Here is a 25798-nt window from a genome sequence, read left to right as displayed (position 1 = left end):
CGACACATTCTTCCGGGTTGCCCAGTTTTAAAGAAACACAATATGAATATTAAAGCATGCAAAATATTGTGAGATGATTGGTCGATGGCCATCTCCTCCCCGTGTCGGTGCTATCGCTGAGGTCAGGTGGTTGGATTTTTCCCGTGAAGCCCGGGCCACATCGACGTGCTGTTGTTCTCGTTCCTCAACGACCTTGAGGTGTTCTCGTCCGGTACTCCCTGTCTGGGCCTATACACAACACTTCAACGAAAACAAGTTCATGCAGTTTGCCTGCACATTCTTCGCCACCCACCAATCCACACGAGCACTCCAATACTAGATATTATATTAATATGATTATAAGTTTAACACAACCTTAAAAATATGTTTGCAAACTGCCGAAAGCACATTTCCCTTTATTCCCTCTCATGACCTCATTTATGAGGTCATCACCCGTTACTCTAGCAAACAGCTACCAGCGCGCTGTCGGTCCTTCCTTCCCCCCGCTGCTCATGTTGAGTCACCAGGGTATATTGGCCCATCGGTGGCAACGGGCCAACGGTTTTCTCGATCAACCGGACAGTGAGTGACCTAATACATGGAATACAACAACAATCGCATAAAATCATAATTGTAGTAAAAATAGCTACAGCAACAAGCACAGACATGATGAGCCCTTTCCAGCTTCCGAACGTTTTCATCCAATCAGACCAAATATCGGTGTGTACGCCTGAATGATCTTTCATTTTTTTGTTCAGTGTCCTTAGTCCTTCCAACGCCCTGGTCAGTCGGCCTCCTGGTGCCGTGTTGTTTGGGATGAAAGTACAACATGCATCACCAAACATTCCACACACACCATGTTCCTTAGCCAATAGCATGTCCAACGCAATTGTATTTTGGAACGCCATTAACGACGTTGCAGCCAATTGTTCATGAACTGCGGCAAATGATTCAGCTGTATAATTACCCAGTCGTTGGACATTGTAATGAACGTAATTAATACGGTCTACATTTTTATTGGGGGTGATCCATAGGAAGATACTTTCGAATCCCGAGGACACTTGATTAACGAGTTTATACTTATCTGGCACACCCCGGGGCACTCCTATAGTGTCAATATATGTTGGATCGTCGTTGCTCAACCACGGGGGCAAAACGTCTCTTTTGGCTCGCTTCAGGAGCCCCCCCAGTGGGGACTCCAGGTTCCAATTGAGATTCTGTATTTCAATGGGGACAACCACCACAGGCATTATCAACGACACGAGGGCACAGATACCTGATGCATTCTTCGGCAAGCGATCCTATAATTTGTCATCTCCACACCACAACCGGATGTCACTGGTCTTCCTCTGCTCCTTCCATCACTGCTGGGTGAATTCTGGCATGTCCTGTTAAAGCTTGAAAACAAGTGAATTTGGAAAAAACTGTGTATATCACAATTACAAATTGAAACCTACTCACCCATTTCTATTTTACCACTCCCCCCTTTGACACATTCACCCAATGTGTCATTACGTATCAAAAGGAACCTGCAAAGCGTCCCCTCTCATCACCACACTCATTGTAGCCAGGCCCGCGGAACCTCTAGTTACCATCTGGGCCCCGGGACCATCACCCCAAGTCCTTGAAACTTGACTGTCCACCACACACACTCGGCATCACAAACAAAAATCATCGCACTCTTGTCAGTGAGCTTATAGCCCGGCTGACAGCGGACATTTGTACACACAAAAACAGACATCAAGTATCAAAATAAAAACAGTCATAAAATGAATCCTGGCGCCCGCGGATCATGTCCTGAAAACCACGTCATCAACAAGTTCATCATAAAAACCAAAAGGGCAAGGGTTAACATATTCTTGTAAATCCAACACAAACTTTCCACGAATGCAATCGACAACCTGCAAGAAGGAAAACAAGTTACGCAAGCAACGCGCAATCCGCTCCTTGGCTGGTGGCTGATGCTGGAAAAAAAAAAATCAAGTCACACAGAAAAACAAAGCAGAGCGTGCTATTGTCGCAAACACGTTCAAGCGTCAAACAATTGGTCACTGTCCACCTAGTCCGTCACCCCGTCGGGGGAGCTCAAAGTCGTCACACGTCAAATCGTCCAAAGTCTTGCTGTTCGATACTAGTTCTGTCTTGTCTGACCATATCACTGAAATGGGCCTTCTCCATCACACCGTTTTGTTGTCGATGGTGCCCCTGATTGATCATTGAGCCATGGTTCCGGTCAGAACTCATCACTTACCAGTTCCAGACCCTCCAGTCTGTACCACCCCTTCAGGTGAGAGGAGTTTTATCCTCAATTGCAAACACATCACCCCAACTTCAGACCTCTCTGGCCAATCATACTGCGCACACACAGTCATAGATGATCACATGCGCACGCACCCATCCACACACTCGCAGACACACACATCCATCTCTATGACTCAGCTCTCCCACACTAAGCAAAGTTAGTATGTTAGTGTGCAGGCAAACATTGACTCCTAATAGTAACTCTTCACATTTGGACATACTTGTCAACATGACCTATTGTAAAATCTCCAATTCAATTTTCCATAAACTCGCCCATCAGATTCATCGCAAATTGTCATATATGTCTATCTGGGGGGGGGGGGGGAACGACCGTGGGACCCGCGTGTCAGGGGAGCCTCCATAACCTCAGATTACTCCTACAAACTCAATCTCTATTAATTATCCTAATTAAATTCAATAAAGATGGGTCCGACTATTTCCTCTGGATTTTTACATCATCATTTGGCTCTCCCCCTTTTTCCTGTTGTCTAGCTCAAATATGTTTCTCAGTCTGCTTCTCTTTATTGCCCCTCTTGGCGAGTCTAACTCGCCCCTTTTTCTCTTCCTAAAAATCCTGCCTGTCACACCATCCAGCACCTCTCCCTGCTTCCTTAAATCGTCACCTATTTCCACTCCTTTCATCCACTCGCTCGCGCGGTCTGCCCCCCTCTGCAAAGCTGCAGCTCCACACAGGGAGCGCCAAGCCCTCTCCCTAGAATGGGCAGTTTTTAATGTAATTTACGTCATTGCTGTCCAGATCTTCTATCCTCAATCTCCCTTGCTGTCAATCCCTGTTAAAATGCCAAAATGCCCCTGTTCCTCTTGACTGAATCCACTTCAGTCCAAATGTCCTATTCTAAAATGTATCTAACTCGACTTCTACTTCTTAAGCCTGACGAGCCAAAATATCAGATCTCGCTCTTGTTTCTTACCGTTTTAGCCTATTTGTTTTATCCAAATCTGTTCAATCTCTGACTATGATCCTTTTCTCTGTAGCTCTACGCATTATTAAATTTTTATCAAATCTCCTCAGTTCTGTCAAACTCAGTGCACAATGAAGCTCCTGTCCACCTTGACCCAAGCTCCACCCAGTTTGGTAACGCCACAGCAAGGAGTGCGATTTGGCCGTCGGACACTTCCAACACCCCTGCGTCCCAGAGGCCACACAGAGTGTCTTCCATGCCTTGGTCCGCCTCTTTCGGCCAACGATATTGAGGCCGTTTGATAGGCTGCGTCTCATCCATTTGGAGATCAATAGGGACCACCGAATGACAAAACCCGACATCAAATGGACCCTGGGACCACAGTGTGTCGGGCAAGGCCGCCAGCATTACTTCAGCGTCCTCATGATCAGTTAACTCCCTACCGTTTGTGCGGGACACCAACATCATCTCCAGCAATCCTGTGTCTGCCATGGTTTGTTTAATTTGGTATGCATTCTGAGACTCAGACCAGTACAAATTAGGAATGTGAGTTTTCCGCCAATCGGTCTGTTGCAACAACTGCTTGACCATTGAGCCCAATTGTCTGGCCTCGTGTCCTGGGGCAAGAGCCAGCGAAATGTGTGGCACCCCTCTCTGTTGCCCATTTTAACATCTGCGCTTCCTGTCTACGCTGCTCATCGGCTTGATCAATTTTCTTTTTTAGCTCCTCATTCTCGGCAGTCTATGCCAGCTTTCTCCTTTCGTCACATTGGACGGTTGAGGGCTCGGACCGGGGGTGGAGGTGTCCACGCGGGATGTGTCCACGCGGGATGTGTCCCCCTCCCGGGCCCGTCGCCTCTCTTTATTTACTGCTTGTTCAATCAACTGTACAATACTCTGATCCGCCCTTTCGCCTTCGCCCTCGACATCGACTACCATCCTGCCACCCAACGTCACCACCGGAGCCATTACTCCGGGGTCACCGTACGGCGGCGGTCCAACATAGCTCACTCCGAGTGTCGGGGCACTCGGGTGTGTCACATCATGCAAAGATGGATAAATGCCCTTGTATTCATTTCTTTCCTTGTCTATTTTCACTGCTTTATCTACCCTTCTTTCTCATGCTCTTGTTAGCCTGCAATTGTCCAAATCAAAAATGTTATTTTCTTTTAACTGTCTTTCTTTTGAACCTCTAAATCGCTCGTGTTGCTAACCTAACCTAACCTTAAAGAAAGGACAAACAGATTACTCCCAATAGCTCCTCATTATTTACGAGTTAGCCCCCCTTTCTTGAACATTCTCTGATCCATGCCGTCTTCCTCCTCACACGCCTGCACCCACACAGGGTGTGCACATAAACACACACACCGAGCGCACACACAACCGCACGTACACACACACACACGCATCCGCACGCACGCACACACAGACAAAGGGATTCGAATCCATCTCTCATGTAGCTTCTTTGCCACTTTCTATTGGTCAATACCACTCACAATTTGCGCTTCCACATCAGCATATACATTCCTTCAATCTCACTGCTTCAAACATTCACTGAGAAACTCACACTGTCCCTGCCCCGCCCGGGCCATAGCACGTGCGAGGGGGGGTCGCGGCACCAATGTTGACTGGTTACAGGCTGGCCGTTTCCTGCAACAATCATGATGCCGGCCCACCGCCCGCACGAGCATAGCACAGGCCCACGCGCACAGCCCAGACCCGCGACTACGCGCGAGTGCAGGCACGCTCATTTGCTGTCTCTTATTCTCATCCTATCAAGCCACCGTTCTAGTAACTTTCTGTCACACGCCTTATTTTCTCTACTGCCACACCTTGCTCATCTTAGTTTCTCTAACCAACTTAAACACACCATTGTCCACTTCTCAATTTCCCTATTATCGCTCAAAAGCCTCCTAAACATTCTCCATTACTGATTTCTTCCATAGAACACACATCTTACTCACACACACTCATATACACACCCACTCATGAGGATCCTCTGCGCGCACACACACTCTCCCCCCAATTTGGTTCATTTTGGATATTTTAGCGGTCTGATCTCTCACAGGAGGAACTGTTACCACCGGATATTTTTTGAGGAGGCCTCACTTTCCCTCGAGGATCTCTGAAAAACCCCAGCTATTTGAATACGATCGTCACCGCACCCTTGTCCGCCACGACGAAGCACTAGGTCCCTGACCTATCCTTAGTACGCGTAAGTCCCTGACTTTACCGTACACGTTACACACGTAAGTTCCAAACTTATTCACCGTATGTATCTTAACTTCATGCACACCTTATTTGATCTGAACGACAGTCTCCTCTTAAATTTCCTCTTTCAATTTGCAGCATTTCGACTTATAGTAACAGGTATTCTGCTTACCTTATCGGTGATGAGCTCAGGGTTGAGGAGACGTCGTACCAGCTCAACGTTGTTCAAGTTCAAGTTCAAGTTTACTTTATTGTCAAAAATCCTATGTAACAGGGTTACCACAGAAGTTTGAAATTGCGTTTGACCAGTCTCCAATGTGCAGTTTAACTAGAAACATTTAAATAAGACATTGACATAAATCTCTTTCTTTCTCACACACACATACACACAACACACACAACACACAGCTAACTTACTCATACTGAATTTACAATTTCTTTCTCTGACATATTCATTCACAACATAAACATAGACAATGCACACTTACACATTGCAGTCATTCAAACACTAACATGCTGATAAACATGTGCAATACTATACAATAAAATACTCTCTCTCACATTCACACACACGCACACACACACGGTGTGTAATAAGAGTATTGACAATACAGACCCCCCCACACACACATACATACACAGCAGCAGAAGTACAATCAGTGGTCATAGAAGTAAAGTGAAAAAGTGTATACCGTATTTGCCGGTGTATTGGTCGACCTTTTTCGATCCAAAATCGACCGAAAAAAATCGACCTCGACTTATACACCGAGTCATAAAATTTAACTTCGTATTCATCGCTTCAAATGTGATGGTAACCAAGGCCGTTTCTCATGCATCTCATTGTGCGTTGCACTTAGAAAATTTGAACCGGGCGGCGTGCGCGAGTGTGCGGCCCGCTGGAAGTCGAATGAGGCGCCGCGATCTCCTCCGCGGTGCTTATAAACAGCCGATCCGCTCGGCGGGGGCTATTTTCGGCCACTTGGCGCGTGCGCACGGCCTCCCGGATGTGCCGGGCGGGTGCGCGAGCTCGCCGGCCGCTGGAAGTCCAATGAGGCGCCGCGATCCCCTCCGCGGTGCTTATAAACAGCCGATCCGCTCGGCGGGGGCTATTTTCGGCCACTTGGCGCGTGCGCACGGCCTCCCGGATGTGCCGGGCGGGTGCGTGAGCTCGCCGGCCGCTGGAAGTCCAATGAGGCGCCGCGATCTCCTCCGCGGTGCTTATAAAGTGCCGATCCGCTCGGCTTGGAGCTATTTCCGGCCTCCCGTTGGTGCCGGGCGGCGTGCGCGAGCTCGCCGGCCGCTGGAAGTCGAATGAGGCGCCGCGATCTCCTCCGCGGTGCTTATAAAGTGCCGATCCGCTCGGCTTGGAGCTATTTCCGGCCTCCCGTTGGTGCCGGGCGGCGTGCGCGAGCTCGCCGGCCGCGATCTCCTCCGCGGTGCTTATAAACAGCCGCATGCGCACGGCCTCCCGGAATTTGAACACATTTCGTCAATAAATTTCGCATATTGAATTTTGAAGTTTAATATAATGCAACAATTGAGCTCGACTTATACAAAGGATATATCATAAAATCGTAAATTTCCGTCGAATTTTAGGGGGTCGACTTATACACCGAGTCGACCTGTACACCGGCAAATACGGTAACTGTATATAAGGTGCAAGAGTAAAGTGCCAAGTGGCATGGTGACTTTGGAATGTTCAAGTGGTTTTCCTCAGTGTGTTCATGAGTCTGATGGTTGTGCGCTTATTCCAAACGGTTCGCCGACCGGGAGACAGCCAAGACACCGGACAGTGACACTGTCCGGTGTCTTGGCTAAAGACCACGAGTTGTCAATTACCCTTCTCTTGACATCACGTCTGCGGTCACCAAGAAATTGTTAGGTTACAGATTTTAGTTATTGATCTGACTCCAAATTGCGATCAACACTTAACACATAAATTGCTATGTCCTAATCCACACACTGGCGCACCTAACAATTTTGCGAGTTCGTTCTGTCAAAGAGAAGACCAGTAGATCAATCAGACCAAATTTACCAATTGTTTATTCCTGACAAAGCGCACTAATACAGGCCTGGGTCCCGGGTCCCTCACACTAAAACTCGTGCGTTTTTGTGACCACCAAAAGACGACACATTCTTCCGGGTTGCCCGGTTTTAAAGAAACACAATATGGATATTAATGCATGCAAAATATTGTGAGATGATTGGTCGATGGCCATCTCCTCCCCGTGTCGGTGCTATCGCTGAGGTCAGGTGGTTGGATTTTCCCGTGAAGCCCGGGCCACATAGACGTGCTGTTGTTCTCGTTCCTCAACGACCTTGAGGTGTTCTCGTCCGGTACTCCCTGTCTGGGCCTATACACAACACTTCAACGAAAACAAGTTCATGCAGTTTGCCTGCACATTCTTCGCCACCCACCAATCCACACGAGCACTCCAATACTAGATATTATATTAATATGATTATAAGTTTAACACAACCTTAAAAATATGTTTGCAAACTGCCGAAAGCACATTTCCCTTTAAAGCTGATTTAAAAACGTCTTTACTTTTCTCTTGCATATCAAGGTTTTGAGATACAGTAATTCCTTGTTTTTTTGCTGGGGTTACGTTCGGCAAAGAACCTGTGATAGGTGAAATTCGTGAAGTAGTGTTGGGTCTAAATACGATTAGACATTAAATCACTCGCTGGAATGAAGAGGAGAAGACAACCAGAACAGGTTTACTCGCGAGGAGAACGATAGAGAAAGCAATCTCAGTTACAACCTCCATCAGTTCTGAGACCTTACTCCACGTGCCCCTCTTTTTAATGTTATGGTTGCCCTGGTTACAGAGGCGTTGCTACACTAAGGGAGGGGGGATTGTGTCTGTAGCAACGCTGATTAGAAAAAGAATGTACTGTGGTGTGAATTAGCACTTCGCTGTTGGCTCGTGACCCCCCGCAGAGGCCGTCCCCAGCCGTCTTCCCTCACAGTTGGCTGACTCGTTCTCGACTGAAGCATGTTGATTGCCGCTTTGCTGTGGAACAAATGCAACTAGACCTTTGCTAACTTTATCTACTTGGTAATTAACACATAATAATAATAAGTAACTTGTCCTAAACATTTCAACACACATTAAGCAAACTTGAGGTAACCGGTATGCAGTTCCTTAAACAAACATTGAGTAAATATGGGATAACTTTTATGCAACTACTTCTAACTGTATGTAACCTTTAACAAAGAAAAACAGGTCTGATAAACTACAAGCTATGAACCAAACCTATATCTAAATGAAAACGAATGAAGTTCCTGTGAATCAAACAAAGACCATGTCACCTATGCAAATAAGCCCTGCTCATTGTTAGTGAAGGCCTCTTACGGGAACCAAAACACACAGACAACATAAGGACAGGAAGGATACAAATGGCTGACAGGGATCAAAAGACATCCCTATCACTAAAAAGGAAAAACCTAGATAAAAGGAAAGATAAACTCGTAAAGGCGAGGCCTCCAGGTCTGGCAGGTCAAAGCTTCACTTAAAATTATTCCAACAAGTAGAAACCTTTATTTTTTTATATCATTTGTTGAACAAAGAGAGGTAAATGCTTTCTCACAAATAACTACAGTAAAGTAACAATCTTAATCATCAATATGAAGTATGTACTGTATAGTAGGATAAATTTTGACTCGCGTATTTCCTTGCACCTCTGACTGTGCTGCTGCGGCCTGATTCCACTCTAGAGTGTGTTGGATTTGGTCCGCAATTTGGGAAGCGTGCTAGCTGCGCTTCATGGCAAGAGCCTATAGCCAATCACCTTTTATCCAATTCACTCACTGCATGCTCGTTTTTGTTCTTCAGTTTTAGGAAAAAAAATAAAACACGAAACAAAAATTAGACTTAAACGGGTTGGTTAGTTCAATCACAATTCTTGTTAAGAAAGCTGTTTTCAGGAAAAATACTATACATAGCTTGGCTTTTCTTCCAACAATGCTCAAGAGCAGAAAGTCCCTGTTCAGAAAAAGCGACGACAAAAGTTCTTGGTCAGTTTATATTCAGTTGCACATGCCGGTGGGGGCCGAGTTCGATGGGTGATGATTCCATGGGGGTGGGCAAGTTGGATGAGAGTTGATTCCATTTAAGTGAGGGGGGTGAGGGGCGATTTGGTGTGTGTGGGGGTTGACTTGGTGGGAGCTGTTGTTTTTCCAGTAAGCTGTCTTTCGGACTTGGCGATCACCCTTTGGCTGGGTTCTTGGCTGTTCTTCTCCTGCAGCTCTCCCTGTGGCACCTCTGCTGGTTTTATCTCCAAGTCTACTTCCTGTAAACATTTTTCCTCCATTCTTGCACAACCGACCTTCTGTATACATCCACTCCACCCTCTGTCGCACATCATTCATTCATCATCCTGCCAATTTGAAAAAAAACATGTCCGTTTCAACTTTGAGACGTAAAATTGACAATGAAAACTGTCTGTTTTTTGGGCGCTAAATGTGTACGTATACCCCAGCTACGTTACAGGTTTGAAATTTTGGCCCAACTCAATTTGTAATTGAATAGCCCTCCAGTATACAGGAGTGAATACAAATCTGACATTGTGGAGACTTTAATTGTTAGAGTGGTGCTCATTCTATTTGCAAGAACTACACGGGAGACAGTATGCACTTTTATTACTTGCAAGTGGAGAAAACTTTCGTCACTGTGTATACAGCCATGTTCGACCGAAGTCTGACTTAGGCCCCTTGAAAGAGCATATTTATTGAGAAAACAGGGTGGGGGTGAGAGTGGACATGTTTGGTGGTCACCTCAGCAACTGGTTAATCAGTGCAGGGGGTCCCAGCTCTTTGTTTTACAAGGTTGTGGAAACAGAAACTATTGAAGCATTTTGGATAACTAACTAACCAAGAATGTTTCCACACCATTTGGAAAGTTTCAACAACTGAATGTGGAAACTTTCCAGAGTCAAGGAAAGATGAAAGGTAAACAAAGTTAATCATTTGTCAACCCTAACATTAGTCATAAGCATTTTATATGGAATGCAAGGAAGATTCACCAAACGCAGAACACTATGTCAGAAGAGACTGGCAAGCAAGAAATATTCCAATCGCTACTATTAAAACGTTCCTTTTAGTTGAGCCCAACGATGTATTATTGCCACCACTTCATATAAAATTGGACTTAAACAGCAAGAGAAGAGTAATTCCAATGGGTTTGACTTTCTGTGCAACAGGTTTCCCAAAATAAGCAAAGCAAAAACCAGAAGGCATCTTTGTTGGCCCATAAATTTGAGAAGTTCTGAATGATCCAGATTTTGAGAAAGTGTTAACTGTACTCAAACTGCATGCTTAGAAAGCATTTAAGTCACTGTGTGGAGTTTTGGTACGAGAATGACACCTTTACATAAAGAGGGAGTTGAAAAGCTTGTCTGAAACTTAAAAAGAGATGTTGCTTTTCTCTAAAAATGCATTTTCTATACTCACCTACATTTTCCCTGCAAACCTCGGTGCAATCAGCGATGAGCAAGATTTCAATTTCTCCAGGCTGTACAAGCAATGGGCAGTGCGCTATCAAGGGGTTTGAAATGAACGAATGATGGGCGATGACAACTATTGCTGAATGCTGTATTGTGTTGATTCAAGCCATTGTTAGAAACAAAAATCACATTCAAAGCATGTTTATATTTTCATATTAATTTCCTTATCAACAAAGCAACCACACATGCAATTTTGTGCATGGTTTGGGAAACTGATCTGTTTAAGGGCAGTGCTAAAAGGGTTTGTTTAGAACAGCCGAGTTGCATATTCAAGATGTACCAATGCCTCCCTTAAAGTAAAAGCATTGTAAGCATATGCTAACTCGTCTATCTCCACTTTTTTACATTTGATACTCAAAGCGCTTCACTCCGCTTCATTCATTCATCTACTAATGACATACGTACCATCAGCAACAACTGTGGGTTAAGTGTCTTGAGCAAGGATACTTTGACATGGTCACAATGGCTGTTGCTCAAACCCCGAACCTCCGGGTGGGTAGACAACCACTCGACCAATGACCCACGCTGCCCTGCATGATGCTCATTGTGTTTTGTATATTTTGAATATTTGTTTACTTTTTGGTTAAAATTTTAGTGGCTTTGTGGTTTTACAACATTGCATTGGATCCAGTGTGTGTGTGATCCATATATTATGAAGCTTTGAAACGAGAAATCAGAGGATATTTAAAAAAAAAAAAAACTAAGATCAAACAAAAGTTTGGGTTTCTTCATAAATATCACTAAATACGTAATGTTAAGTATTTAAAGTGCAAGTATTTGTGCAAGGGCAAATGCTGATTCTAAATCAGTGCAAAACAATCTAAAAAAGTTTCATTTTATTTTTGAAAGTTTGAGTTAAAAATTCTTGAAGAGTGTTAGTGAACAATGTTTAAATCTAGTATTTTGCTCAACAACTTACGACAGCCAGAGTCGACGTCAGTAGCACCCTATCTCCACTATATAGAGTGTTCTGCTTCTCCCTCCTGAGACACCAGATGGTGGACCAGAATTTTCTCTGATGTTGCTTTGAAGTTGTTTTCCATGGTCTCATGGAACTCCTCCTAAGATCAAGTTTTTGTTTTAGCAACCTCCAAAGCTGCATCCTACTTGGCCATCTGGTACCCGTCAGCTGTCCCACAGGCCAAAATGGCCAGATAAGACTCTTCATCTTAACTGCACCCCTTACACTAGTGGGTGTTGCCACCACAACAGGCACAGAGCACCTTATGACCGCAATTATGATTGGCCGCCTCAACAATGTAGGCATGGAACATTGTTCACTCAGACTCAATGTCTCTTAACTCCCCTGGGACGTGGGCAAAGTTCTCCCAGAAGTGGAAGTTGAAACTCTTGCAGGGGATTCTGACAGACGTTCCCAGCAGACCCTCACAGTACGTTTGGGTCTGCCATGTCGAATCGGCATCTTCCCCCACCATTGGAGCCAACTCACAACCAGGTGGTGATCAGCTGACAGCATCGCCCCTTTCTTTACCCAAGTGGCCAAAACGTGCGGCCGCTAATCCGACAGCACAACTACAAAGTCAAAGTCACTGACGAGGGTGTTCTGGTGCCAAGTTCACATGTGGACACAGGGATGAGAATTTTCCGCGGATCCGCGGATTTCCGTGTTTTTTTCCGTCAAAAGTATCACGTTTGTGAACCGTGTAAATCCATTGTGAAATTGTTTTTTATATATGTGGGGGGGGGTAGCGAAGCGGGCAACGTTAGCCTTAGCTAATGTACATTTGTACTTTTACAAGCATGTGTGTTTAGAAAGTAACATAATGTTACATGTAGGCTAATGTTAGGCTATTGTCATGATATCGTTAAAGAATAAATCTTCAATGATATACATATATACAGTGGAGCCTCGGTTTTTGACCACAATCCGTTCCAGAAGGCTGTTCGAGAAGTGAATCGTTCGAATTCCGAATCATGTTTTCCCATTACAAATAATGGAAACAAATTTAATCCGTTCCAAACACAAAAAACATCATTTGTAAGCATTTTTTCATTTGGGCATTTTTGTCCGATCACGCAACTGCAGCACACCGCCGAACGTCCAACCGTAGCGCGTCGCCGACTGCGCAACTGCACCGCGCTGGTCGCATTATTGTGACAGAGCCGTCGCTAAAATTTTGAAAATATTTTTAAAGACCTAATGTACTTTCCAAAATTTAAGTGGACCTCAATGCGCAGGGAGCTTAATTTGGTCCGATCGCGCAACCGCAGCACGCCGGGTGCTCACTGTCGCATTGCTTTAGGAGCATCTTTGTGTTTTAGGATGGCTTTACTGCTCCCAGTCTCTTCCTTTGGAGGCATGATTAGAGTCGATGCAATCCTCAGAGTAATGAGAACGTAATAACGAACGGAGTCAGTTGACATGCCGGTCCTCTCGGCTCATCTCGCGAGATATATATATATCATCGGCCCAGACCCACGGCTACTTTTCAGTATTTTTTCACATTTGCCATTCTCATCCCTGGTGGACACCCTTATGTTTGAACAGGGTGTTTGTTATGGGTAATCCGTGATGTGCACAGACGTCCAGTAACAGAACACAGATCAGTGGGGTGGTCGTCCCAATCACGTCCCTACAGATCCCCCTGTCCTTGCCCACGGGAACATTTAAAAGTACCCCAACGATGGAGTCCCCAGCGGGAGTTCTCTCCAGCACAACATCCAAGAACTCTAAAAAAGTGGGTACTCTGAGCTGCTGTGTGGTAAATTGGCACAAAGTTAGGATGTATCCCTGACTCAAAGGCAGAGGGAGGCTGCCTTCTTCTCCACTGCGGTGAACGCTAATATACAGGCAGCAAACCGGGGGGGGGCAATAAATATGCCCACACCTGCTCAGTGCCTCTAACCATGGACAACTCCATAGTACGTATTCCTCTACGTGTCACGTCCAGTCCTCTGATTGTGCCTCGTAAGCAAACGTAAACGTAAGCAAACGGGTGCCTGTATATCACGTCTCTGTATAGCAGAAGCCATTGGCAGTGGAGGTACGTACTTCTCTACATGTTTCATCCAGTCATCTGATTGGTTTACCGCCCCGATCGACGTAAAACGTAATGTCCTCTGATTGATTCATCGGGTGCCTGTATATTATGTTTCTGTGTGGCAGAAGCCACACAAAACAATGATGGCGATGGTACATACCCCTTTACGTGACACGTCTAGTCCTGTGATTGTTTTTTTTTGTTTTTTTGTCCCGATCTACGTGGCAGAAGCCACACTAAACAATGGTGGCGAAGGTACGTACTCCTCTACGTGTTACGTCTAGTCCTTTGATTGTTTTTTATGTCACGATCTACGTCTACGCCTGTATATTAGGGAAGCCACACGAAACAACTTTACAGATTTTTGAAATTTGGTCCACAAGAAAGCGCACCTTCTTAAAAGGCGCACCTTCATTTTTTGAGAACAGTAAAGGCGTTTATGTGCGCCCAATGGTTGTGAAATTACAGTATTCCTCTCCTGCACATACAAATATGGTTCCAGGTTCCAGGTGAACTACAAAAATAACAAGCATTTAAAATGGAATGAATGGAATTATATTAACACAAGCTATCTTTGCGAATTAAATGTCTGTCATGTTTGTCTTTTGCTCAATACAGCTCAGAAGAATCATTTGATGACACCCAATGGTTTTACCATGTACATGCTGTCCAAGGAGAATTCTGTGTTTGACCCGGAACATGTTCGCGTTTATCAAGACATGAAACAACCACTTGCACACTACTTCATTTCCTCTTCCCACAATACATACTTGACTAAGGATCAGCTGACTGGAGAGAGCGGAATCGAGGCATATATCCGGTAAGATGTGTTTCTTAAAGCTTATATATATATATTTTTTTCATGGCACTGTTAAAAAAACTTTTTTTTTTGCATATTATCACACTTAAAATGTTTCAGATCATCAAACCAATTTGAAAATTTCATAAAGACAACCCAAGTCAACACAATATGTGATGTAAAAAAGAAGAGAGTAGGCACTTTACAAGATTTTGTCAGTCCATCCTCCACCTTTGTCCGCGACCTGGGCATCCTTCTATCCTCATACGTCTTTCTCAGTGTCCGTTCTCGTTATTTTAAAAGGGCTTCCTTCACCGATCCATCCCTCAATCCATAGTCAATTCGATTAAAAATAAAAATAAGGTTCATCGGGAGGTGGAATATCGGAATTAGGTTAGGAATTGGGTTAATATTTAACATATGTAACATGATTGATGTTTATTGTTTGTCTGTTCATTTATTTATACTATATATGACCGGTGCATGACATTCTTAAGAATCTTCTACATATCTGTTATACTCTTTTTTATTCTCTCTTTAATGTGCCTGCTCTTGGGTATGGATACTGCCGTACACTGAATTTCTCTCTGGGATCAATAAAGTACCTACCTACCCACCTACCTACAAACCTACCTACCCAACCCCACTGACCCACCTACCTACCCACCCATCCAGTTTTTATGTGTATCTATGTGGCAGACTGCTGTCACATGCATGCGCGTGTAGTACTATGAGCAGATGCAGCCAGAGTATAAAAAAAAAAATACACCGTGAAAATAAACAACTATTGTAGTTCAACAATTTACTGGGGAATACAGATACAGAGCGAGGTAAAACTTATTTTTGCGAGGAGACCTTTTGGTTTATGGTAAACTTAGCAAATAGCCTTGCGGGCTGTGGGGGCGGGACTGTGGCACACAACAATACAGCCAGCTTTCTTAACTCTATCTTGTGTCAACCAGGAGTAGAGGTCCTCCTGTATTGCATTATACTTTTGAAATGTATAGATTTTGATAAACTGCAAAATAAAATCTAAAGGCACATTTTCATTAGTTATACTAGTAACTTAGTAAGATGCCTGTTGTATTTTAGAGCCCTGAAACATGGTTGTCGTTGTGTGGAGTTGGACTGTTGGGATGGAGATAAAGGACAACCAGTCATCTACCATGGCTACACTCTCACCTCCAAAGTGTCTTTTGTTGAAGTCATAGAGACAATCAATGAATATGCATTTAAGGTAAGGGCAAAACACTAACACTAATACTAATACTCGGTAAAACAATGCTGGGTTTGTTAAAAAAGGCTCATAAAGGACAAAAAGGCTCATAAAGGACAAACCAAACAGTGGCAACGGTAGACTGTTTGGTTTGTCCTTTTATATATATTAATATAATATATATAGCGAGAGAGAGAGAGAGAGAGAGAGAGAGAGAGAGAGAGAGAGATTTGTTTTCTTAAGCTGTATGCCATAATCAGCAATATTAAAATAATAAAAGGCTTGCAATATTTCAGTTGATTTGTAATGGATCCAGAATGTATGACATTTTTGGTTTTTCAATTGCATTATAGAAAATAAAGAACTTTATCACAATATTCCAATTCTTTGAGACAGTCCTGTATACTGTCAAATCATTTTGCCGGACCCTGTATGTGTATATACATATACGGCAGCACGGTGGGCACTGGTGAGCGCCCGCCTCACAGTTAGGAGGGTGTCAGACTGGGTTCAAGGCAGAGGACTCGGATGCAGAATGTTACTAAAAAGGATTTATTCCAACTGGTGGGAGACAGGAAACAACAACTCAAAGCGCCTCTTACCGAGGGAAACCAAAGGGCAAAAATGACTAACAAAAGGCGTCACACTCAGGCGAGACAAAAAAGGGAGTACATCTACTGGTTCTCTTAGCTCAAGGAATCGCTGGTGGTCGGGACGGGGCAAGACGCACTGGCACAAGACAAAGGGAAGACGGACTAAATACACACAAAAGGGCGGGGACACAGGTGCAGACAATTAGGCCAAATGACACAGGTGCACACAATCGGGATCAGGGAATACAAGACAACAGAAGCACAGAGGAAGGAGCCACGAACTGAAACAAGAGAGTTGACAAAATAAAACAGGAAGTGAAACTATGATACAAGACAAGACAACAACAACCCGAAAAATAAGCATGACAGCATGACAGAGGGTTTGGGTTCAATTCCACCTCCAGCTTTCCCTGTGTGGAGTTTGCATGTTCTCCCTGTGCCCGCGTGGCTTTTCTCCGGGCACTCCGGTTTCCTCCCACATTCCAAAAACATGCATGGTAGGCTGATAGAGTACTCCAAATTGTGAGTGCAAGTGTGGATGGTTGTTCGTCTCTTTGTGCCCTGGCTGGCAACCAGTTCAGATGTCCCCTGTTTACTGCCCGATGACTGCTGGGATAGGTACCAGGACGCCCACGACCCCCGTGAGGACAAGCAGTCATCGGGCAGTAGGTGGGGGACACCCTGAACCGGTTGCCAGCCAGGGTACAGTGTAAAGACTTTTGAATTGCATTTTCTACAACTTATTTTTATGTTTCTTCTGATCTTTGATTTTCCACTATACATATCATGATTTAGGCATCGGCATACCCTCTCATCCTTTCCTTGGAGAACCACTGCTCCGTGGAGCAACAGTCAGTGATGGCTCGACACCTGCAGAGCATCCTTGGAGACAAACTGCTTACCAAGCCCATCGATGGCCTCGATTCCAACAACCTGCCTTCACCGGAAGTATGTTATGTAGCTGAAAAAAGGCCAAGTTGAAAATCCAATGCTATACATTAAATGTAGTATAAAGCTGTATGAATTCAAAGCTAAATCAGGTGTCAGCAAGCCATTTTGACCGTCTTTCAGGGCAAAAAAAAAAACCCACTGGTAGCCACAAAACCTTTTTGATATCATAGGTGCAGATAACACTGAATAAAAATAATGTTTAAAAATAATAGAATGTCCAATTACCAATAAATCCTCCTCCTTTTCTTCTTCTTTTCCTTTCGGCTTTTTCCCTCAGGGGTCACCACAGCGAACCATCTCACCCTATCCTGTGAATCCTTTTCTTTCACCCCAACTAACTTCATGTCCTCTTTCACTTCATCCATAAATCTCCTCTTTGGTCTTCCTCTTGACCTCCTGCCTGGTGTTTCCATCCTCAGCATCCTTTTACCAATATATTCACTATCCCTCCTCTGTACATGTCCGAACCATCTCAGTTTGACCTTTCTGGCTTTATCGCTGAAACACCTCATGTGCTGTCCCTCTGATGCACTTGTTCCTGATCCCATCCAACCGCGTCACTGCCAAAGCCTCCAGCTCTGCCTTCTGTCTTTTCCTCAGTGCCACATATCCTGTACCACTCTCTCATACTTCTCTGCCACTCCAGACTTCCTCATAAAATAACACAGTTCCTCTCTGGGCACACTGTCATATGGTTTCTCCAGATCTACAAAGACACAATACAGCTCTTTTTGACCCTCTCTGTACTTCTCCATCAGTATCCTCCTCCTTTTATTTATAAAATTAAGGCCAATCTCAAATTATCCACCTGCCGACATTCAAAAATGCTCTAATTTTATCACTAGTGGATTGGACAATCAGCTGTCCAATTGACTTAAAAACTATTTCACTTGATAAAATATATGCAGTATTTGACCAATTGACTTAAAAACTATTTTACATGATGTAAAATATATGCAGTATAAGGGGTCTTATTTACGACAGTCTCGAGTTATGTTGTTTCGTGTTTACGGCACGTCTCATATATTTAAAGCCTTTTTTTGACCTAAGCAGTTTTGCGTCGTAAGCGTTGTAAAGGTGTCGTAAGATTCGTAAGGCACGCGGGAACTAGTTGGTGCGCGCGGCGGAAGAATACACCGCAAGAGAGGCTGTAGACCGAGGAAGAAAGAGTTACCCACTCACATGATATACGCCAGGCATGTCCAAAGTCCAGCCCGTGGGCCAAATCCGGCCCCTGGTCAGACTTCATACAGCCCGCAGCTACGGTCTTATAATGTATTATTTATGGCTCGCCTGCACTGTCAAAAAAAAAGAAAAAATCATGAAACTTGAAACTGTAATTTCTCCTATTACCAAAAGGTGGCAGCACCACCCCTCTTCCCTCATTTCTGCCATGGCTACTGCAAAGAAAACGAGGAAAGTTGACATTGAGGGTCGTCGCTTTCACGAGAAATGGGAATTACAATACTTTTTTACTGAAAATCAAGGCAATTGTGTTTCTCTAATTTGTATAGAGACAGTTGTCTTGTTTAAGGACTTCAACCTAAAGAGACACCATAGTTTAATACCGTATTGGCCCGAATATAAGACGACCCTGATTATAAGACGACACCCTCTTTTTCAAGACTCAAGTTTGAAAAAAGACTTTTTGAACACCAAATTAAATTTCTATACAGAAAATGATTACATCTGAAACAAATGATTATAACAATATATTCGAGAGAAAAAGCATATTATTTTGCCTCATTCAAATCATGCAAAAACTGTCTATCACATCTTAATATCTGAACATTTAAATATGTAAACTAAAGTGCAATCACATTTGTACATTTTTGAAATGTAAATAAACATTTGCTGTGATAAAACAACAAAATTGCAATAACTGCATTAACCATCAAAGTGAAGTTAACTGTAACTGTAGTCTTGAAACAAATCTGAATAAGGAAAAACATTGCAATAAAATAATGCAAACTGCTACCGCTATTGTTAGGGCTATTGTTAGGGAGCCTGAGGACTGTATAGGGGGTTGGCTCTGATGGTTATGCTCTTTTCACCCCCGGGTGTCGGTCAGAACACAGGAGGGAAGATGTGGTTCAGTTTTGATTGCTTTACTGAATTATTGGCAAAAAAGTAACAGGCACTGTGGCTCATAGGGGCATACAGGCAAACTGGCAAAAAGGTATAGGCCATGTCACGTTCCTGCGTCACCTGACTTCCAGCCAAGCCCCAATCAAGTAATTGCCAGCACCTGCTACAGCCCGTTAGGTCCCTTTACCTAAACTCTGTGTATTCTGCCAGTGGTTGTCAGTTCGTCTGCTTACCCTGCTCATGACACCACTGCTTTTTGTGCCCTGAACGATCTCTGTTGCCAACTGCTTCCGTAAACTGACCGACCACGCTTTGATCGCTGCCTGCCCCGACTACTTGCTCGTCCCTTGACCACACTTCTGATCGCCGCCTGCCTCAACCACCTGCCTGCCTCCGACTACGACTATGCACTGAGCTCTGCTGCTCAGCCACGCTAGCCAGATCGCAAGTCCAGCGTTCCACTTCCCCTTTCCCCCTTTTCAATAAAGGATCGTGCTGCATTTGGTCGCCCTGTCTCTGTTTCGTGACAGAACGAACTGACCATTATGCGACCAGCGCACGGACCCTCAGCCCTGGACCGCCTGGACCGCCTGTCCCACGCGGAGTGGGACATTAGCAAGATCGCGGAGGAGATGGCGACATTAATGAAGATCGTCCGGCAGCAGCAACAGCAGCTCCTGCAGCACCATCAGCTCCACCAAGAGATTGTAGAAGCTCTCAAGGCCCTTAAAGAATTGGCTCCTCTGGCTGCTTCGCAATCTGCACGAGTACTGTCCACGACTATTCCACTCAGCCCCACCGATCAGCCCACCGTTACGTCCATGCTCCGTCCTGCCCCGGAGCCCAGGCAGCTCGTGGATGTCCTGGAGCCCAGACTCAGCAACTTTGAGAGGTTCGGCGGTGATCCCAAGTACGTCCGGGACTTTTTGACAAACTGCCGCGTCTTGTTTGACCTCCAGTCTGTCACGTTCGCCACGGAACCAGCCAAGGTCGGTTTTGTACTCACTCACCTTACAGGCCTTACGCCTTCATAGCTGAAATCCTGCGCGTGTTCGACTTGGGCTCAGCCTCGGAAGACGCCTCCGAGGAACTCATCATGCTGCACCAAGGCAGCAGATCCGTCGCCCAGTACTCCATCAAGATCCAGACGGTGGCGCGTCGGAGCGACTGGAACACCCCGGCTCTCGTCGGCACCTTCCGACGGATTATATCAAGGATGAGATGGTGTCCTACGAGTGCCTTCAGATCCTTGAAGATGCCATGGCCTGGCAGCACGGGTAGATCGGTAGATCCAGACAAGATGACGCGAGAAGAGGAAGGCGACTCCGCAACCCCCCCCCCCCCCCCCCCCCCCCCGTTGCCGTGACACCAGCCCGACACCTGGGGTGTCATGGAAAGCACCTGTTACCCCGTCTGATTTGTCGTCTGCCAGGGACCCCGTCCAAGTAAGCCAGCTACTACTCCTCCCACCCAACGCAGCTGGCCGGAACCGATGGAGATAGGACGCACCTCTCTCTCGGCAAAGGAGCGTAGTAGACACCTCAGAGATAGGCTGTGCCTATATTGCGGGGGTGAGGGTCACTAGGTGGCCTCTTGCCAGAAGAGTGCCAAGAGCACCTGCCGAGCAGGGATCCGTTTAGGAACAGTTTGCTTGCCCCCTACCACCTGTCGCAAGTCCCTGCCCCAGACCCGCTCTTCAACTCCAGCCCGTGCCCTTGCCTCTCAGCCCTCCGCTTCTTCAATCCGTAGGCAGCAGCCGCGGGCCCGGTTTCGTCGTCAGCCGCAGCCTGCGGCTCAGTCTCCTCCTCGGCTGCCATTGCAACGTCCGCAGCCTGGTTCTACTCGACGGGCAAGGCGTTGCAATCTGACTGGGATCCTGCTCGAAGTCGTCCAGAAGAGAAACATTTGGTTCCCGTGCCGGCCCCTAGGTCGGCATCTCCTGATGCCACAGCTGAGGAGGAGGAATGGGTGGTGGTGCCACCTGATGACGGTGCTTGGTTGACATGTTCGTCTGACTCAGACTTATTGGACTGTTATTAACGTGCGTCTGGGGTTCCCCCCACTCCCGCCCGTTCTCCTGCTCTGGCTCAGGGTTCTGTCTTTGGGACGTCGGGAGCCGTCCTTTGGGGGGGCTTCTGTCACGTTCCTGCATCACCTGACTTCCACCCAAGCCCCAATGAAGTAATTGCCAGCACCTGCTACAGCTCGTTAGGTCCCCCTACTTAAACTCTGTGTATTTTGCCAGTGGTTGTCAGTTTGTCTGCTTACCCTGCCCGTGACACCACTGCTTTTTGTGCCCTGAACGCTCTCTGTTGCCAACTGCTTCCGTAAACTGACCAACCACACTTTGATCGCCGCCTGCCCCGACGACTTGCTCGTCCCTTGACCACGCTTCTGATCGCCGCCTGCCTCGACCACCTGCCTGCCTCTGACTACGACTATGCGCTGAGCTCTGCTACTCAGCCACGCCAGCCAGATCGCAACTCCAGCGTTTCACTTCCCCTTTCCCCCTTTTCAATTAAGGATCGTGCTGCATTTGGTTGCCCTGTCTGTTTCGTGACAGGCCAGGGGTCGGCAACCCAAAATGTTCAAAGAGCCATATTGACACCCCCACCCCCACCCCCCAAAAAAATAAATAAATAAAACATACCTGTCTGGAGCCGCAAAAATCTAAAATATTTTTATTTATATATGTATATATAGTATATATAAATCTGCTTACTTCTCATCTCTCATTAATAACACCAACCGGAACCCCCGCATACTGTTCTCCACTGTCAACAAATTGCTCCAGCCACCGGCCACCAAGCCACCCTCCTCACCCGCCCTCTGTAACTCCTTCCTTGTCAACTTTAACAACAAAATCGCCCAAATCAACAGTTCTCTGACCGACACCATAAATAACTCCTCTTCCCCCACCTCCCCTGCTCTCCTGCCCCCCCCCTTCCTGACCTCCCGCCCTTCCCCTCTCTCACTGCCTTCTCCCTTGTCGACTCCTCCACCATCCTAGACATCATCACCGCATCCAAGACAACCACCTGATCTCTCGACCCCCTTCCAACGACCTTAACTAAGGCCTGCCTCCCTGTCCTCCTCCCTCACCTCACCACCCTTTTTAATCAGTCTCTATCCCTTGGCCACTTTCCCACTGTCTATAAGCTTGCAGCCATCACCCCCGTCCTCAAAAAGCCCACCTTGGACCCAATCAACCTCTCCAACTACCGTCCCATCTCCAACCTTTCATTCCTTTCCAAAACCCTTGAACGCATTGTCTCCGCCCAACTCCACACCCATCTCCAGTCCAACAACTTCTATGAACCCTTCCAGTCCGGATTCCGCCCACTTCACAGCACCGAAACAGCTCTTGTTAAAGTTACCAACGATCTCCTCATTTCTGCAGACTCTGGTGCCCTCAACATCCGACTACTACTCGATCTTAGTGCAGCCTTTGACACTGTGAACCATTCCATCCTCCTTCAAAGGCTGCACCAACTAGGTGTTGAGGGCACTGCACTCGACTGGCTCACCTCTTATCTCGCCAACAGAAACCAGTTCATCTCTCTCTCTGGCCACACATGCATCCTCTCCCCAGTTACACAGGGGGTCCCTCAAGGCTCAGTTCTTGGCCCCCTCCTATTCATCTGTTACCTCTTTCCCCTTGGTAATGCCATCTGCAAACTCAATCTGGACTTCCACTGCGACGCTGATGACACCCAGATCTATATACGCACCACACCAACCCAAAACCCTCACCTCACCCACTTTGAAACCTGCATCTCTACAATAAAAACATGGCTGACCCACAACTTTCTCAAACTCAACAGTAACAAAACAGAGCTCCTCCTCATAGGCACTAAAGTCAAAGTCAAAGTCTGCTTTATTGTCTATTTCTTCACATGCCAAGACACACAAAGAGATCACGTTCCCACTATCCCCCTTCCTTAATAAAACTGGATCCATCACACTCGCTATTGACTCCTCAAACACTCACTCCCTCCCATCTGGCACGCAACCTTGGCGTTATTTTTGACCCTACACTGTCCTTCCACCCTCATGTTAGCTTAGTTGTTACACAGACACAAATACAGCACGTAAGTCAACACTCAACTTCTGACGTCACACAACACTAGTAGACGGCACACATTACATAACTAACTGCGCGTAACGGTTCCGCTATACTAAATAACCATGAATGAAATACTCTCGGCAACACACCAAACATAAGCCATCGAGACAACAAAATACATTTGCTGGCGACTGTTAGTCGCCGTGCTGCTGCGTAACGGCTACTCGTACGATGTGAGGCAAACTTAAAGGAGCGCGCCGGAGCTGTCAATCAAACGGCGAGCACACGAAGTAAACCGCGATCGGACAAACGGCACAAAAGTGGACAGTAGTAAGTAAATGAAATGTATATACTCACTTTGTGTGAAAGACACACACGATCACAGCAACATACTCAGTCGATACCAGCAACATTTAACGTACCGCTGCGCACAAGTGAATGTCTAGACCCCGAATGTAAGACGACCCCCACTTTTTCAGTCTTATTTCAATGCAAAAAACATCGTCTTATATTCGGGCCAATACGGTATATTAGACTAAACATGCTAACACATAGTCAAGCTAACAGGGAGTGACCGTGCTGATAAAGTGAAGCAGCTCCAAGCTGAAATGGCATCACAACAGCGATTCTTCACGTGGGGCTGTGAATCAAAAGTAAATCAAAAGTAAATATTACTTAATATTAAATAGTTCGAAGTGGCCATGGTATACTGTTGATGTTATGAACCTGTAAACGTGACACAAACTATTACTTTCTGAAAGATATTGTAAATGACAAGAGCAAAATTCACTTGTTTTAAGTTTTAATAATAACAGACAACTTTGCATTACTTATAACTCCTGTTTAAAATGTTCATGAGGCAAAAAATATTCTAAACTCATGTAAATTTAAGGTATTTCATACAGTTTGTTCAATCTTATCTGACTCTTCAGATATGAATGAAAGACAGAATTTGTGTTTTTAGAGTTGTTCACATCTACCTGAGTGGCTTATATTTGGTTATTTTGTCATTGAAAAAATAAAGACAATTGGGACAATGAAATTTGTTTTATAACAGTGTGTATTTGTAGTCCAAAAATGTCCCAAAAAAACTATTGGCCCCTGGGCCCCTTCACTTTATCAAATCTGACCCTCCTTGCAAAAGGTTTGGACACCCCTGGTATACGCCATTTTGAACTGTTGCGTCCTCTCTCTCTCTCTCTCTCTCTCTCTCTCTCTCTCTCTCTCTCTCTCTCTCTCTCTCTCTCTCTCTCTCTCTCTCTCTCTCTCTCTAAGAACTAACTTACTCCACATCTTTTATTTCCTTACTCAACAACAGACATCTAAATCAACGCACAACACTATCTCTCTCTGTCTCGCTCTCTCTCTGTTTCTCTCTCACTCTCTCTCTCGTTCTCTCTCTCTCTCTCTCTCTCTCTCTCTCTCTCTCTCTCTCTCTCACTTTCTCGCATGTTATCTTTTTTTGTGAACTTTTTGCCTACTTACTGTACTGTTTCATTTTATAACTGTGAACGGAGGACCCCCTTTATTTGCAAATGATTAGCCAATTAAATGTTTAGGCAATAAAAATGTTCATTTTACGCATTTAATATGGTTTTGACCCTGAACGTTAGCGTAACTTTCATTTATTCTGCTACTCCGAGTATCCTCTTCTCTAATTTGCTGACAAGTTACAGTTAAAATTAGCCAACAATACACCTATACCGAATGAAATTCCTAGGTTTTCTTCAAGTCTGTGATTTTTCAAAAAATTTTATGAGTCCCAAGAACTTAAATAGCGCAAATAAGTATCTTTTTCACGAACAGAGCAGTGCGTGTGGTCAGTAGAATGAGGCAGTGAGCATGTTTGGAGACCCCGAAACCTCATTATTCATAATCCCCAGGCTAAAGTTTTACAGAGCATATGTGACAGAACAGCTTGCCGGTAACGTTTATGGTCAATGTTCTGTGGGGCCACTATCTACTTTCGGAAACTGGCCTGACTAGAGCAATGCAAATTTCTGAGTCACAGCTGCCAAAAAATGCCCCAAAGCACATCTTCACCCAAAAACCCAGCAGAAACAGGACGTTGTGTGTCAAAAGAAAAAAAACATGAGTGGCACATGCTCGACATTATAGTGGAAGCCTCATGTTGGCTAGAGAAATTGATGCTCGCCTTAAT

General features: G+C 45.3%; 1 protein-coding gene across 9 annotated transcripts in view; it reads left to right on the top strand.

Annotated features, from left to right (window-relative positions):
* The window catches only part of LOC125993437 (1-phosphatidylinositol 4,5-bisphosphate phosphodiesterase delta-3-A-like), an 82287-nt gene that overhangs the window by 16932 nt on the left and 39557 nt on the right, over nucleotides 1-25798 (top strand). For all 9 annotated transcript variants that reach the window (XR_007490219.2, XM_049761979.2, XM_049761977.2 and 6 more), the window contains 3 exons: nucleotides 14543-14744; nucleotides 15816-15960; nucleotides 17328-17480. Coding sequence is in view for 8 of the 9 variants with exons in the window: in XM_049761979.2 (XP_049617936.1) it covers nucleotides 14543-14744; nucleotides 15816-15960; nucleotides 17328-17480 (500 nt within the window). In the remaining variant the exon portion in view is untranslated. The remainder of the gene's footprint in view (nucleotides 1-14542; nucleotides 14745-15815; nucleotides 15961-17327; nucleotides 17481-25798) is intronic.

The sequence above is a fragment of the Syngnathus scovelli genome, unplaced genomic scaffold (assembly GCF_024217435.2).
Source record: "Syngnathus scovelli strain Florida unplaced genomic scaffold, RoL_Ssco_1.2 HiC_scaffold_29, whole genome shotgun sequence".
Classification (NCBI taxonomy): Eukaryota; Metazoa; Chordata; class Actinopteri; order Syngnathiformes; family Syngnathidae; genus Syngnathus; species Syngnathus scovelli.
This window is presented reverse-complemented; position numbering and strand designations above follow the sequence as displayed.